The sequence below is a fragment of the Leucoraja erinacea genome, chromosome 25 (assembly GCF_028641065.1).
Source record: "Leucoraja erinacea ecotype New England chromosome 25, Leri_hhj_1, whole genome shotgun sequence".
Lineage (NCBI taxonomy): Eukaryota > Metazoa > Chordata > Chondrichthyes > Rajiformes > Rajidae > Leucoraja > Leucoraja erinaceus.
This window is the reverse complement of record NC_073401.1, coordinates 24,113,489-24,130,124: the sequence shown is the minus strand read 5'-3', so window position 1 is coordinate 24,130,124 and position 16,636 is coordinate 24,113,489. Positions and strand designations below refer to the sequence as shown.

General features: G+C 41.8%; 2 protein-coding genes across 3 annotated transcripts in view; both read right to left on the bottom strand.

Annotated features, from left to right (window-relative positions):
• The window catches only part of slc2a11b (solute carrier family 2 member 11b), a 40,798-nt gene extending 37,660 nt beyond the window's left edge, over positions 1 to 3,138 (bottom strand). The window contains exon 1 of the mRNA XM_055655234.1: positions 561 to 3,138. Within this exon, the coding sequence (XP_055511209.1) occupies positions 561 to 626 (66 nt within the window). The 5' untranslated portion in view covers positions 627 to 3,138. The remainder of the gene's footprint in view (positions 1 to 560) is intronic.
• Positions 3,139 to 3,281: 143 nt separating this feature from the next.
• Positions 3,282 to 16,636, bottom strand: part of cita (citron rho-interacting serine/threonine kinase a) — a 144,324-nt gene continuing 130,969 nt past the window's right edge. The window contains exons 44-50 of one of the 2 annotated variants that reach the window (XM_055655232.1): positions 15,117 to 15,245; positions 14,353 to 14,433; positions 11,396 to 11,474; positions 10,001 to 10,177; positions 8,164 to 8,211; positions 4,793 to 5,081; positions 3,282 to 4,061 (exon numbers count right to left, since the gene is read on the bottom strand). In XM_055655232.1, the coding sequence (XP_055511207.1) occupies positions 4,038 to 4,061; positions 4,793 to 5,081; positions 8,164 to 8,211; positions 10,001 to 10,177; positions 11,396 to 11,474; positions 14,353 to 14,433; positions 15,117 to 15,245 (827 nt within the window). In that variant the 3' untranslated portion in view covers positions 3,282 to 4,037. The remainder of the gene's footprint in view (positions 4,062 to 4,792; positions 5,082 to 8,163; positions 8,212 to 10,000; positions 10,178 to 11,395; positions 11,475 to 14,352; positions 14,434 to 15,116; positions 15,246 to 16,636) is intronic. The other variant, XM_055655233.1, reaches the window with a different exon arrangement.

Below are 16,636 nucleotides of genomic sequence, written 5' to 3'. Positions count from 1 at the left end.
TAATCCCCTCAAAGTGGCGCAGCCTTATAGCGCCAGAGTCCCGGGTTCGACCCTGACCTCAGCCAGCGCCTACCTACCTTGCACCGCTGCTCTTTACACCGCGGCAAGAGACTCTGTCCTTCCATTCCTGCAGCTGCTGCAATCCGCCCCTGCGCTTCTTCATTTTATCAGGCGCCCGATATCACGAAGCGATCTAACTTTGATCTTTATCGGACGGGAAAACAAAAATTTATTCGCGTCCGGGACCTTTTTTTAAGGGAAAGAATCGCGCCATTCATTACTCTACGCAAGGACACTTAATTTCATCAGGAACTGGGAGACTCGGATGAAATATTAAAATTTCTGTCCTACTGCCAACCACTTCCTGGGCTTTAACTGTCCAGTATTTTTGTGTCTATCTTAGGTGTAAACCAGCATCTATCTGTAGTTGCTTCCTGCACGTTTAACGGGCTTTGATTGTTAGTGCAATTAGACATTGACCACCAGCTACCGTGGCCAGTTGCTCTCTCTATGTGAATGCACTGGTACAAATATCTTGGCCGCTTCCCTCCCCCACATACCTTTTTGTCGCGGAGATTCTCAGCACTTTCTGGAGAGTCCATTTCCGAAGAGAATGTTTTGTACATCAGGAGCGTAACCGGTTTACATTGATGCTCCTGAACTTTTGTTCTGAACTTGGCCGCGAAAAAAACCACCCTGGGTTCCACTGATTGGCGGAAGCTGACGTTTGCCACATAATAATAGATAGCGATTAAGAATCAACTCTCAGTCCTCGACTGGAATTTTTTTGGGGGGGAAAAATTACCATATCGTGTGCTCTCTGTTGGATAAAGCTCCCGTTAACAAAAAGCTTTTTCACAGCAGGGTGCGCGCTATACTGGTCATGCCTTACGGCCACGGAGAACAGTTCGATCTATAGTGCACTCCATCATAGTTTGGACAAAGGTAGCAATGTTACAACATTTTGAGATTTAAAAAATCAAGCCTGTATTTTATCCCATCAGATAAAGCATAAAAATAAGTTTAATTTGACACCTAATTCACTTTCATATCTTCAGTATTAAAAAAGTTAGGCCATTTTCATACTCAGAAATTAGCAATTGCTTTTCCATTGACTTAACTCAAAAGCTGTGATCAAGGACAGTCAAAAGCCCATAACTTTCTTAAAAATTATGGGAACTGAATGACATATTCAGTTATTATAGATTGAAGCACTCTGAAACAAATATGAAACAATCTTACTTGTATGACCTGAAATTAAAGCATATAATTTACCTAATTGTAGCTAATTACATAATTCAATTACTGGATCTAAACATCTATCAATTTCTTAAGAAAAGGTTAACATTTTTAAATAGCCTAAGTATCCAAATAACATTCACATAAGAATTCACAATATAACATGATTTTTAAATCTCATTGTCATTAATTTATACGCCAATTGTGTTTAATTCACGTAAATTAATGGCCATTTAAATCATCTTGCGAGTGGGATTTTGTGGAATGCAATCGTTTGGAACGTTGCGGTTGCGGTGAATTTAAACTCCATATCGGCAGGAAAAATACTGCCGGTTCGTATGGGTCCTAAGTCACCTTATCGCAACGTAAAATTTTGATTAAAGGCATCCTAAGAAGAACGTTTATATGTAAAATAAATGGCTTTCCTTTATCTGTCCCGTACGTGAGATCCGTCCCCATTGTCGGTGATGACGGCTTTAGAAGTTGATTTTTAAATTACTCCAGCAATTAAAGTATCCAGTGCAGTTTAAACAAACGTAATAAAACCGATGTTGGAGCGATTATTCTTCAGCAGCTAAACAGCCTGACATAAATCGATTTCATCAGGCTGGCAAAAAAGCGCATTTTAAACCCGCCCCCCTCTCAAAGTCGCCAAAGTCACGCACACGGGCAGTGGCAGAACTGTAGCGCCGCGGAAGGTAAGTTTTGTATAGTGCCTAACAAAGGCCCATCATTTATTTATTTGCCTCTGTACTCCATAATTTGAGATTTGTAATAGAATAAAAGCACATATGGTTAAAGTGCACATTGTCAGATTTTATTAAATGCCATGTTTATACATTTTGGTTTCACCATGTAGAAATTACAGCAGGGTTTATACATAGTTCCCCCCATTTCATGGCACCATAATGTTTTGGACAAATGGCTTCACAGGTGTTTGTAATTGCTCAGGTGTGTTTAATTGCCTCCTTAATGCAGGTATAAGAGAGCTCTCAGCACTTAGTCTTTCCATCACTTTTGGAAACTTTTATTGCTGTTTATCAACATGAGGACCAAAGTTGTGCCAATGAAAGTCAAAGAAGCCATTATGAGACTGAGAAACAAGAATAAAACTGTTAGAGACATCAGCCAAACCTTAGGCATACCAAAATCAACTGTTTGGAACATCATTAAGAAGAAAGAGAGCACTGGTGAGCTTACTAATAGCAAAGGGACAGGCAGTCCAAGGAAGACCTCCACAACTGATGACAGAGGAATTCTCTCTGTAATAAAGAAAAATCCCCAAACACCTGTCCGATAGATCAGAAACACTCTTCAGGAGTCGGGTGTGGATTGTCAATGACCACTGTCCACAGAAGACTTCATGAACAGAAATACAGAGGCTACACTGCAAGATGCAAACCACTGGTAAGCTGCAAAAATAGGATGGCCAGATTACAGTTTGTCAAAGCTAAAAAATGGTCAATTCTTGAGTGGCTAAGTCAATCACCCAATCTGAACCCAATTGAGCATACCTTTTAAATGCTGAAGAGAAAACTGAAGGGGATTAGCACCCAAAACAAGCATAAGCTAAAGATGGCTGTAATACAGGCTTGGCAGAGCATCATTGGAGAAGACACCCAGCAACTGGTGATGTCCATGAATTGCAGACTTCAAGCAGTCATTGCATGCAAAGGATATGCAACAAAATACTAAACATGACTACTTTCATTTACATTACATTGCTGTGCCCCAAATATTATGGTGCCCTAAATTGAGGGGACTGTGTATAAACACAGCTGTAATTTCTACATGGTGAAACCAAAATGTATAAAAATGACCTTTATTAAAATCGGCCAATGTGATCCACATGTGATTTTTTTTTTCTATTACAAATTGTGGAGTACAGAGGCAAAGAAATAAACGATGGGTCTTTGTCCAAACATTATGGAAGGCACCCTAGGATCTCAGATTATGAACAGAGCTGGGTTCAGACAGTAACTTATGCTATTTGCATGTCTGTCGTGAGGATAAAATAAAACCAGACAATTTCTATGTAAAGATATGTAAATTGATGTTAAATTTATTTAAGCATTTTCATGGAAAATGAGTCACCAGAAACGCGACTCAAATTTTATTCTCGTGAGTCGCATATTCACAGAAAGCGGTACAAAGAGAAAAATACAGGAATATCACAAAAGTAGGAACACTTCAAAACTGGCGATGTTCGACGCAGGTCAGTGAAACAATATACAAAAATCTGCCGTAAACTGTGTTTGAATGAAGGTCTGTACATTAGGGCAAAGCAGCAGTGCAAGACAGCAGAGAATAAAGATTAAATCGCCACGGGCTATAGATTGTTACAAAATATATAAAGTTCTGCTGCAATTCCATGTTCAGTTTCTCTTCATAACCTTTGTATAAAATTTAAGTAACGAACTGGGCGCAGTTAATAACCAATACATCTCTGGTTCAAACTAGCATATCCTTTGACTATCTACACAATCTTCACTGGGAAAAAATTAAAAGAATCTGCAAGATGAACAATCTTGAAAAATGCAATGAATTTCCTCCAGTTTTGTACAATTATTTTTGCACCCACAAATCTTACCCCCACAAATGAATGCACAAATCACATTCCCTTTCGTCAATCTTAGATTGCGAGCAGCATTTAGATTATAATTAATGCCCCACCCTCCCATTCCCTTTGTGACGAAAGCAAATAAATGTGCGACGTTTTAATTTCCTTAGCCAGAGGCATCTTCCTTCCGTTGGAAAAGTGGATGCACATGCCTCTTCATCTGGAAGACATCAGTGGCTCACACAGCAGACTGGTCCCAGGGCTGTTAAATACAAACAGTTTAGTGTTAATGCCCAAGGATAGACACACAGTGCTGGAGTAACTCAGCCGATCAGGCAGCACCTCTGGAGGAAAAGGACCTTTCTGTCCTGGGCCTCCTCCATTGTCAGAATGAGGGCACACACAAATTGGAGACACAGCACCTTGTATTTTGCTTGGGTAGCTCACAACCCAATGAACATTGAATTCTCTAATTTTAAGTAACTTCTACCAACACTTCCCCATCCCTCCGTCCCCGCCCCTAACTCCAGTCTTGAGTCTAAGAAAGGTTCCAACCTGAAACCTCACCTATTTCTCTAGGTTTGCCAATAGTTGGCTAGGGGAGATGTGATCTCAAGAGGGTTACAATGTGGTGAATTATGGAACTGGTTAAACTACTTGGTTGAAGGGTGGAGGGGAGGGGAGTGTTTGTGGCAGTTATTTAAAATAAGAGAATTCAAATCATACCGCTTAACCCAAGCAAAATATGAGATGTTGTTCCTCCAATTTGCATGTGGCCCTGGAGGAAGGCCTGGGACAGAAAAGTCAGTGTGGGAATGTGAAGGGGAGTTAAAATGGTTGGCAACTGGGAGATGTCAATATGGGAATGGGAAGGGGAGTTGTCAGTATGAGAATGGGAGTTAATGCCAATCACAATGTAGGTAAGACTAAGAAGAATTAATATATGGATATGATTAGGTAATCTTAAATTACAACCAATGATTTGGATGGTACCTTTGTAACTGGAGCTCTTGTGGACCCTGCTGGTAACCGCATGCCACCTCCTCTGCCCTCGTCCAACATTCTTCCTGGTGACCTCTCCCTACCGCTGTCCAGAGGTCTGCCTGGAGACTTCTCCCTCTCCAAGGCTCGCCGTGGCGATTTGTCCCTTCTCGTCTCTTGCCTCCCTTCTCTGTACCTCACCGACCTGTTCAAATCCTGTGGCGAATTTTCTCTTGGGCAAGGCGCCAACTTCTTTGACATGTGCTCATTGTAGGAGGGAAGTCCTCGCTTGTTCGGACTGCTGCTGGCCACATGGAAGGGAAAAGAGAATTGCTCAGGCGTTTAAACTAGTTTGTTTTAACAACATGACATTGAGAGTATTTACACCATTAGATCCCCCTTTTCAAGCCTTTGACTTCTCTGCGACCCCACAGCTAGAAGAAAAGGTGACTAAAGCCCAAATCAATTTCAGTAAAACTGTCACTTCACTTTCATGATCAATGGCATCAATGTTGAGACTCGTCATGAGATGCTGCCTGAGCAAATAAGTTACTCCAGCACATTGTAGGGAGTCTTGATGCAGCTTCATATGATTTTGATAAGCCACATTGGAGTAATGCGTGCAGTGCTCGTTGCAGGAAGGTTGCAATTACGGGAAGGGTGTTGAGGCTTCGGAAAAGACGCAGAGGTGGTTTATCAGAGTGATGCCTGGATTAGAGGGTATTAACCACAGGGAGAGGTCGGACAGACTTGGATTGTTTTCTCTGGAACGCTGGAGGTTGTGGGGAGACCTGATAGAACTATATAAAATGATGAAAGGCACAGATAGAGTAGGCAGTCAGACCTGATTCCCAGGATGGAATAATCAAAAGCACGAGGGCATAGCTTTCATGTGATGTGCGGGACAGGTATTTTTTAAACACAGAGGGTTTTAACACATGAAGGGGAAGCCTGATCAGGAACTAAAAAAGAAACTATGGAAGCAGAGGGCTGGTGGAGACGATGGTATGAGTATATCAACAAAGAATGCCGCAATGGCAATAACAAATAGAATAAAATTAGATCAAGAGATGGCTTTTGAAGAATTGACAGCCTTCATGCAGAAGTATCGCCTGCACTAGATTTATCTGTGATTATGGAGGAAGTTGTGAGCAGGATCTTCCATTCCTTGGTGAAGTTAGATGGATGATGCCAGGACACTGAGCAGTTGGGAATGTTGGGCTGGATAATCCAACCCTCGTTCCTGCAGTGCCTAGGAGAACTGCTGAGGTCTACCTTTGGTGTACAGATTGGTGGCGGGGCTTGCCAATGGCCGAGTTGGACAGCTTTGGCTTGCTGATGAGCACAGTCTCGTGCCCCGCCACCAGACCACTGCAAACTCTTTATTTTACGTTGGCGGGCAGCCTCCATCACTTAGCGATCCTGTTGATTTTGTTTGGGGTAAAACGGGACAGCTGAATAGTGGGAGGTCTCTGACATTTTATCCATGGTATTGATTCCCTTGGAAACAAAGTGATATAATCAGTACATGTGCGAGTTGGGCAAATCACTTCCCCCATGCACTGATCAATATTGAGTGCTGCAGGGGGGGCAAGCAATTGACCTTCAGTACAGTGTTCTAATGTAGTGATCATTGTTCTCTGCAGGAACTCTTGACATGCGCTTGAAAAAGGTTCCATTTAACCATTTTACTCAAAGAACGAGGAAGACTTTATATTAACAAACTTTCTGAAGACGGGTTTTGACCCGACATGTCACCTATGGCTTTGCACCAGTGATGCTGTCTGACCCGCTGAGTTACTCTAGCATTTTGTGTCTATCTTTGGTGTACTCCAGCATCAGCTGTTCCTTCCTACACATTACGTTTATTGCAGATGTAATAACAATATTTAACATTTAGAGACAGACAAGCCTCTGGTTTAGAGGCAGCATTCTTGAAGGTGCACAGTTCAAAGCCCCACCAGACAATCTTTGCAAAAGGATCTCCATTTCTGAATCCTGCATTGTCATGCTGTTGTAACCTGTATCTGATGGATGTGGGTGACACTCAACCACATCATATGGATTGTGGGCGTACATAAAACTAAAACTTCTGTTGATCTGAGACAACGAAGGTGAGGAGAATTAATGTGGCGCTTAACGCAATATTAATTAGCCTGTGAAGCCTTCACTATTCTTTAAAGAAAAATCACAGTGGCACGAAACAACAATCAACAACACCAGCCATTTGCACAGACGTTGCTTGTCTGTACAGAACATATATGCTATTATACATATATATGTAAATGCTACATATATTCTACATATTATTCACATCCTCATGGGATTCCAAAGAATTAGAGTGAATCAAATACTGGGAAATAAAGTCATTATTGTTTGTTAATCAATCTGTTGGTTGAATGATGCCAAACTAATGTTTCAGGGCTCTATGGAAGTTGAAAATGTCAGAACATTAACAGAATACGAACAAATTCACTAACGAATAGTGAAAGGCTTGGATAGAGCGGATGTGGAAAGGATGTTTCCACTAGTGGGAGAATCTAGGACTAGAGGTCGTAGCTGCAGAATTAAAGGATGTTCCTTTAGGAAGGAGATGAAGAGGAGTTTCTTTAGTCTGAGAGTGGAAAATCTGTGGAATTCTTTGCCACGGAAGGCTGTGGAGGCCAAGTCAATGGATATTTTTTACGGCAGTGATAGATAGATTCTTGATTCGTACAGATGTCAGGGGTTATGGGGAGAAGGGGAAGGTAGGAGAATTGGGTTAGGAGGGAGAGATATCAGCCATGATTGAATGGCAGAGCAGGCTTGATGGGCTGAATGGCCTAATTCTGCTCCTATCACTTATGACCCTGTAATACCATGCTCCTCTTGGTACAGAATGTCGGCGCCTGCATGTGTAAATATGCAAAACATATTTCACTGAGCAGTTGAATGTGACAAGGAAAGCACCGTTGAACCATTGAATTACATTCAAATGGAAACACAGAACATTATACTCTGACAGACAACACCTCCAACAGTGTGGCACTACATCAATTGTACAGTTTAGACTCTGGTCAATTCCTGTGGAAAGGCTTGAATCCACATCTTTTGCAGAGAAGATCTCACATTGTGATGCAAACATAGATCTTGTAGTCTCAAATGTAAACAAATTAGAGGTGGGGAGAAAAAAGTTTGACTGGGAAATCAGCCCTCGGAACCCATCATTATACAAACAAATAAGCAAAGTAGAGTACAATGAAGAAAACACTGAGCGCCACATGTCAGTGGGATTCGCACTAACGCACACATTATGATGGCGGATGGTGCGAGACAATTGCAGGCACATGTATGCCAAGGACACGCTTTCACACAAAGAAGCAGTTACTGCCTTGTGCACTCACGTTGCATTTGCTGCTTGTTGAACGGGATCCATGTTGTGAGACGGGGACCTAGAAGAGAAAGAGAATATGCGCTGCACATATCTCAGATACTGCTACAGTCATTAGAGATAGATAGAGATAGAGAAAGAACATGCTCGGGATCTTTTTGCAGTAATTGGATCAGCCTAGCAAAGTCAACTCGGTCTCAGAAACTGATCACAGCCCCGGCCCGAACGGAAGAAAGGCAGGAAAACTCACAACCCCAAGTTTCCTCCCACTCCAAAGACGTAAAGGTTTGTAGGCTATTTGGCTTGGCATAGTTGCAAATTGTCCGTAGTGTGTGCAAGATAGTGATAGTGTGCGGGGATTGCTGGTCGGCGCGGACTCGCTAGGCTGAAGGGCTGATGGCTGGTGATACAACTGCTGATGGTAGTAGCATATTGAATTCTGAAGTCTATAGACACATCCTATCTGCTCAAGTTCAAACAAATGCCTCAATTGGCCGGCAGTTCATTCTACAGCAAGACAATGACCCCAAACATACTGCTAAAGCAACAAACTAGTTTTTCAAAGCTAAAAAATGGTCAATTCTTGAGTCAATCACCCGATCTGAACCCAATTGAGCATGCCTTTTATATGCTGAAGAGAAAACTGACGGGGACTAGCACCCAAAACAAGTGTAAGCTAAAGATGGCTGCAATACTGGCTTGGCAGAGTATCATCGGAGAAGACACCCAGCAACTGTTGATGTCCATGAATCACAGACTTCAAGCAGTCATTACATGAAAAGGATATGCAACAAAATACTAAACATGACTACTTTCATTTGCATGACGTTGCTGTGTCCCAAATATTATTTTGTCCTGAAATGGGGGGACTATGTATAAACACTGCTGTAATTTCGACAAATTGTGAAACCAAAAATTATAAAAATACCCTTTATTAAAATCTGACAATGTGCACTTTAACCACATGTGATTTTTTTCTATTACAAATCTCAAATTGTGGAGTACAGAGGCAAATAAATAAATGGTGGGTCTTTGTTCCAAACATTATGGAGGGCACTGTAGATAAAAATGCACATCAGCATTATTACTTATTATTTATCTTTCTGACAAGCAAAGCGTGTGATTTTGTACCTTCACACTGAATATGCACAGTGAATATTTGATTAATTAGCAGCCAAGGTCAACCATAAATCAACGACATAAACCAAGGAAGATTGCTTGAGTTTTCTTGTTTGCTTCAGTTTTCTGGTACACTAGGAAAGGTGGATAGATTGCACCTGACCTGGAATTGGAGGAACGGACAGCCAAATTGCATCTATTTTAGTACAGGACGATTAAAGGAGATAAACTAAGAGTTTATCACAAATGTTGTGATTTTAGTTTAGTTTAGAGACACGACATGGAAACAGATCCTTTGTGCACTAGTTCAATGTTATCCCAGTTTCGCATCCTACACACTAGGGGCAAAGTGCAGAATGCAATTAATCTACAAATCTGTACGTCTTTGGAGTTGGGAGGAAATCGGAGATCCTGGAGAAAACCCACATGGTCAAGGGGAGAACATACAAACTCCGTATAGGCGACAACCGTAGTCTGGATTGAAGCCGGGTCTCTGGCTTTGTAAGGCAGCAACTCTTCCACTGTGCCACCATGCCACATTTAATATCCAATTCCAAACCAAGATTTCAGCATGCAGCTCCAAACAGGAATGGCACAGGTCCCACTGGAGTGTGTGAAATGGTGTGCAAAAGACCATTAACACCACTGAAAAGCTGTTGATGCTTAACCCAGTACACATTTAGCAACTCAAAAGAGGACAAACTAAGCAGACGGATTAACGGCTTATTTACCTGCGGCTGGAGATTGCACTTTGCACATCATTGCTCGCCTCCTTCACCAAGTTGCCTTTACAGCAGATGATTCGCTGTTTATTCTGATAGGACGAGGCTAAGTAAATGGCTCCAGATGACATTGCAGGGCCGAGATACCTGGGATTCGGGATGTCCAGGTGAGCATGACTCAAAACGCTGCCAATAAAGGATTAGATGAATGTTAACTTGTTGAACATGGTTTCATGGAAATGTGCCGTTCAGTTTAGGTTATTGGCACGTGTAACGAGGTACAATGAAAAGTTTTTGTTGCTTTCCAGTCAGTGGAGAGACAATACATGGTTACAACCGAGCCATTTACAGTGAATAGATACATGATAAGGGAATAACGTTTAGTGCAACGTAAAGCCAGCAAAGTCCGAACAAGAGTAGTCCGAAGGTCACCGAAGAAATAGATTGGTAATTAGATTCAGAATTTGTAATTAGAGAGCCTGCCAAAAGTCTGATCTGCTATTCCAATGAATTGTTAGTCTGATCATGCAAAACTCAGCATAAAGATTGCATGCAATACCTATGTTTCCCAACCCACTAAATTATTTTTAATTTCTTTGTGTGAAGATTGTGGAGACAGTAACTATGCATTAATTGTGCTACCCATTAATTGAATTGTTTAAGTCCTTTCCTGAGTGCACTAAGAGCTAGCCATGTTCATTGGAATTGTGTCTGTGAGCCCCGCCTAGTCAACCCCTCTGCCTCAGTTTCTCCTCATTCCATTCCTCCACCACAGTGCCAGTACAATTTCATAAGTTCATAAGTCATAGGAGCAGAATTAGGTCACTCGACCCATCGAGTCTACTCTGTCATTCAATCATGGCTGATCTATCTTTCCCTCTCGACCCCATTCTCCTGCCTTCGTCCCACAACCCTGACACCCGTACTAATAAAGAACCTCTTTCTGTCAATCATCACTTTAAAAATACCCAGTGTCTTGGCCTCCACAGCAATGAATGCCACAGATTCACTGCTCTCTGACTAAATAAATTCCTCCTTATCATCTTTCTAAAGGTACTTCTTTTTATTATGAGGCTGTTCCCTCTGGTTCTAGACTCTCCCATTAGTTTAACTACTCCCCCTGACAAATACTCCAACAAGAGCGGCCATAACTGCACCATCCAAAGTCAGTCTGAAGAGGACTCGAACTGAAACGTCACCAATCCAGATTCTCCAGAGGTGCTACCTAACACACAAAGTAACTCCAGCAATTTGTGTCCTTTCACAGTCGAATTCCCTCACTAACATTCCCTTCTTAAATATCTCTGCCTCACTTTTCTTCTTCACATTCCTTCGAACTGTATGCTCATGTTTATCTTGTCATAATAACTCCGTGCATGGGAAACTAGTAGATCCAAGACTTACCTGACTGTGTTATGACCCTGGATTTCAATAACCTCCAGAGAGTTGAAGTGAGTTACAAATAGGTACGGCTCTCTATAAACTGAAACAATCACAAATAAAACACAAATTGAAAATTAAGCTCACAAGCAGGTTAGCAGAATGATGATCCTGAAATCACATGTATTTTGGTGTGAAATTTTGGATTATCACCATTACATAACCAATTTCTGACAACTATCAATCTATATATAAATTTGCATCCAATAGCTTTGAATTCCTTCTCTCCAGAGATGCTGCCTGTCCTGTTGAGTTACTCCAGCATATTGTGTCTAGCTTTGAATGCTTATTGGATACAGACTGCGATGTTTATACAACAGTGCATGCAATTACTATTAACTATGGGGTAAAACTGATAGTTATATATCTTCATATAACAATTATTTTTACTTTATAACTTGACTACCTATTTACATAGCAAATATTTAAATCTGGCTACAAAGCGTGGCATCTTGAGCACGTTACTGTACAGCAGTGAAGCTTGGATGACTTATCTACATCAGGAACAGAAATTGAATTATTTTCATTGCCGCTGTCTTCATCGCATCCTAGGAGTCTGGGGACAGGACAAAATCACCAATGAATCCGTACTCTTCCTGACCAACATGCCCAGCATCCTTGCGATCCTCAAGCAGGAGCATCACTGCTGGCTTGGACATGTACACAAGATGAAAAATGGATGCATCCCGAAAGATGTGCGCAAGGGGAGATCGCCAATGCAATCTCCCTTTATATTGGAAGATAAGAGGAAGAGCAAAGCTTTGCCTCAAGGATACGACTAAAATGAGTTTTAACATTGGCTTTGACAACTGGGAAGCTGCTGCTTAGGATCGGTGGAGGTAGAGAAAGGGCCTTCATGCGGGTATGAAGTAACAGGATAGCATGTGATTCAAGACCCTGGAGGTCAGGCGCCAATGCCACAAAATGGTCAATGGCAACAGTATCCAATGGCCAAAGCCAACTTTACCTGTGGAGTCTGTGGGAGGCTCTGCCCGACAAGGATAGGCCTGGGCAGCCACAGTAGGAACAATCACAGATGAAACAATCCCCTCTCCAGGCAGGGCAACTTCAAAGCCGCACCATCATCTCTCGCAGATGCATGGATGCCAACCAACCATCATCAACGGGTAGAAATAGAACCATAGAAAATAGGTGCAGTAGGCCATTCAGCCCTTCGTGCCAGCACCGCCATTCAATATGATCATGGCTGATCATCCAGAATCAGTACCCCATTCTTGCTTTCTCCCCATATCCCTTGATTCCGTTAGCCCCAAGAGCTGTATCCAACTCTCTCTTGAATACATCCAGTGAATTGGCCTCCATGGCCTTCTGTGGCAGAGAATTCCAGATCCACAACTCTTTGGGTGGGGAAGTTTTATCTCTAAAACTATAACAGACCTGCTTCTATTTTAATTACATGTTTGAGGTCAAACAAGTAACCTACTCCAGAAATATGGGGTGGTGATTTATAATAAATTAATAAAACTATGATACCCAGTATTTCAGCCCTTTAATTGTTCTGGATCAGATTTATTTTTAAGCAAAATAAACTTTATTCAGAATCAAAAATATATTCAAAACAAGAACTGTGCAAAAATTCTTCCGACATTCTCAGCAGCAATACATACATTCAGTAGCGTTTTATATGGTAGTTTTCACAGAAATATCATTATACCTGGCACCCTTGCCACTCATGTGGCCCCCAGGGATGATATCCCTTCCCTTGTTTGAGGGGCGTCTCCACCGCGCCCTGTCCCTCAATGTCCAGCAACAAAAGTTCCCCAGACTGTGGTCATCCCCACAAAGCCTCGGCGTTGGCTGCACTGAGCTTCAGTGCTCCCCTCAGCACGTACCCCTGCAGTCTGGAGCGGGCCAGTCAGCAACATTTTTAAGGCGGAGATTGACAGATTCTTGATTACTATGGGTGTCAGCGTTTATGGGGAAAATAATGGGGTTGAGAGGGAAAGATAGATCAGCCATGATTGAATGATGGAGTAGATCTTTTGGGCCGAATTGCCTAATTCTGCTCCTATAGCTTATGAATAAACTTCAGAAGTACTTCACTAGGTGTAATGTATTTTGAGATGTCTTGAAACCTTGAAAGGATTTTAAAAAGTGTAACTCTTTCTTTAATCTGACAACTATAAGGAGGAAATAGGATATCAGATTGTGCAGGATGCCTGCATTTGTAGCCACTGGGCCTTCCCTCCATCCTTGTAAATATCTGGGTCATGCAGTCTGAAGCCCAGAAACAGGTCATTTGGCCAATGGTAGTTCCATGTTTTATGCTCTAATTGCTCTGTAATCAATCCTGTCAGTATATCCTTCATGTGTTTACGAGGAAGCTAAATAAACAAATTTGTATTATTCCCACGCAGCAATTCCACAAACCACTCTCAGCAAAGACATTTCAGCTGGATTCCTTTTCTATTATTAACACCAATCATTTCCCAGTGATTCCTAATTTTGGTCTCCTTGACAATCGGTGCCATCTCCTTTACGCCTACCCTATGAAATAAAGCTTCATCCTGTTGTTTTTCCTGAGCCTTTTAGCTTCAGAGTTCAGTTATATTACAGATTTCTTGTGAATTTATACCAGTGGTTCTGAATCCTTTCATAATATGGAGAGCTGTAAGATGCACAGAACTCTATGTGTGGTTCAGCCTGTGGTTCAATGCACTGTAATTATTAGCCTGTTCTGCATATTTATTAACTTGAATTGTATTACAATCTTCTTTATAATTTATAATTATCGCAATTTTAAATTGGAAGCAAATTTTAAAAGGATGCGTACATCCAATTTTCAAGTCAAAATCATTATAGTAAAATCAGACTAACCTTTGAATGCCTCCAATTTATGGAAATCTGTTCCAACAAAATTGAATGCAGAAATGCAAAAAGATGCTGTAGGCTGTACTTACCAAATGCCAAGGGCAAACGTTTCCACTTCAGGTCGTCAGTGCGACTACGTCTTCCGTACGAATCAACAATAACTCCAAATTCTGTTGCAGCCAAAGATTTAAAAAAATAACGTCAAAAATGATGAAATTGTCCCGTGATGCTGTTAAAGGCAGGCAGTAGAATATAAGAAACATTAGACCTCAGATGAAACAGAATATCACATTATGTTCATGTCTATCTATAGCCTTAACAAATGTTGATTATTCAGATGTATCACCAAGTAAACTGACATCTTGGAAAGTCAACAGAAGACACAAAGTGCTCCAGTAACTCAGCGGGCCAAGGAGCGTATTTGGAGAACATGGATAGGTGAACCTACCCTTGTTCTCCAGATGCTGCCTGAATTGCTGAGTTTTTCCAGCACTTTGCATTATATTTTTGTAAACCAGCATCTGCAGATCCTTGTGTCCCCATGTTGAACGGTCATGTCAGTAGTAAATTGTACATTCAATAAGCCACACATCAGCTTCACTGGTGTGTGAGATATGGGCCAGGTGCATTAAATTACTACAGCATTTAAGGAAATATTTGCTTCCCAAGGATGAACACCTATAGTTTTGCTTCAGAAGAAATGTTTAATTAATCTATTTGTTTGGAAGCTGGTTGGACTTGTCACATAAAAGGAAAACAACTTCAGGAATATAAATATAAACCATGTCATAAAATATTAAAGGCAGCCATCATTACACGCAGGCAATGGCTATATTACAAGCTCGTTACTTACCATGGAAGCAGAGCAGAAACTCATCCGTTTGCCCACTGCTATTCACCTGGGCAATGGCAATTGGGAAACTGTAGGATGAAGCAGCAAAAATAGCAGAAGCCAACGTCATATCGTTCTTATCCAGAAATTCTGCAGTGCGAGAGACAGAGGCACCTGAGATTGGTAACTTTCAATGATACGGTCATATTGCCAATTACATTAGGTTAACAGTGAGCAGGTTCAACAATATATACAAGCTTATCAATGGTCTCAAGTCAGAACATTTGGTAGTTTGCTAATATAAACATCCACTAGTTTACTTTTAAATATTACTCAAGTACACAAGGGTTTACTTTAAACTCAAAATGTTTAAATAATTAGCTTACAGTCCAGAATTTACAACCCATCAGTGGTAATCTCTTCCCCAGTGAAAAATGGGCCATTCTGGGCTCTACCTGTCCTCAGTCATCTGTTGCTGGCCCTGTTTGTTCTGGTCTTTTCCCTCCTCCTGATTCCCCCCCCCCCCCCCCCCCCCCCCCCCCCCCCCCCCCCCCCCCCCCCTCCTCGCCCAACCCCCACCCTCTACTTTTAGTCTGAAGAAGGGTTCTGACCCAAAACGTCACCTATTCCTTGTCTCCTGAGATGTTTCCTAACCCGCTGAGTTACTCCAGCACTTTTGTGTCTATCAACCTATCTGTGGTACTTTTATCCACTTGAGTTAATCCTTTTCTTCTCACTCCATGTAATTTTTTTCTCAGCTGTGGGAGCTTCCACATGATTTCCTGAGGTTGGGAAATAAACAGAAAGAAATGCAGGCAGGAATCCTCTTGATAGCATTTCTTGCATGCCCTGTGGAAAGCAGCTGTCAGCTTTGACTATGATGTTCCATAAGGGGAAATAGTCTGCCAGTAGTCATAGTCGAAACCTGACAGCGGCCACATGTCACAGATGTGTTTCTGGTGCTCAAGTCCTGCATTGTAGAAGTAATTTGCAGTTGCATGTGAGAAGGCAGGCAAATGTAAGGCTTGATACTTTTCATCAAAAATGTACAAAGAATGGGAGATAGATAACAAAATAAAAATAATATTTCAGTACATTAAGTATTCATGTCAGTATCAATCACTCCGTAGTCGGGCATCATACAGGCAAGATGTAACTGAGACCACCATGATGGGCGGCACGGTGGCGCAGTGGTAGAATTGCCGCTGTGCAGCGCTAGAGACCCGGGTTCGATCCCGACCTCGGTTGATGTCTGTGACCACTTGGGTTTTCTCCAGGTGCTCCACTTTCCTCCCACACTTAAAAGACGTGCAGGTTTGTAGGTTAATTGGCTTCTGTAAATTGTCTTTCGTGTGTATGATAGAACGAGTCACAGAGTGACACAGTGCGGAAACAGGCCCAACTGGCCCACACCGGCCAACAATCTCCCATCAACACTAGTCCCACTTGCCTGCGCTTGGTCCATATCCCTCCAAACCTGTCCTATCCATGTACTTGTTTCTTAAACAATGGGATAGTCCCAGCTTCAACTACCTCCTCTG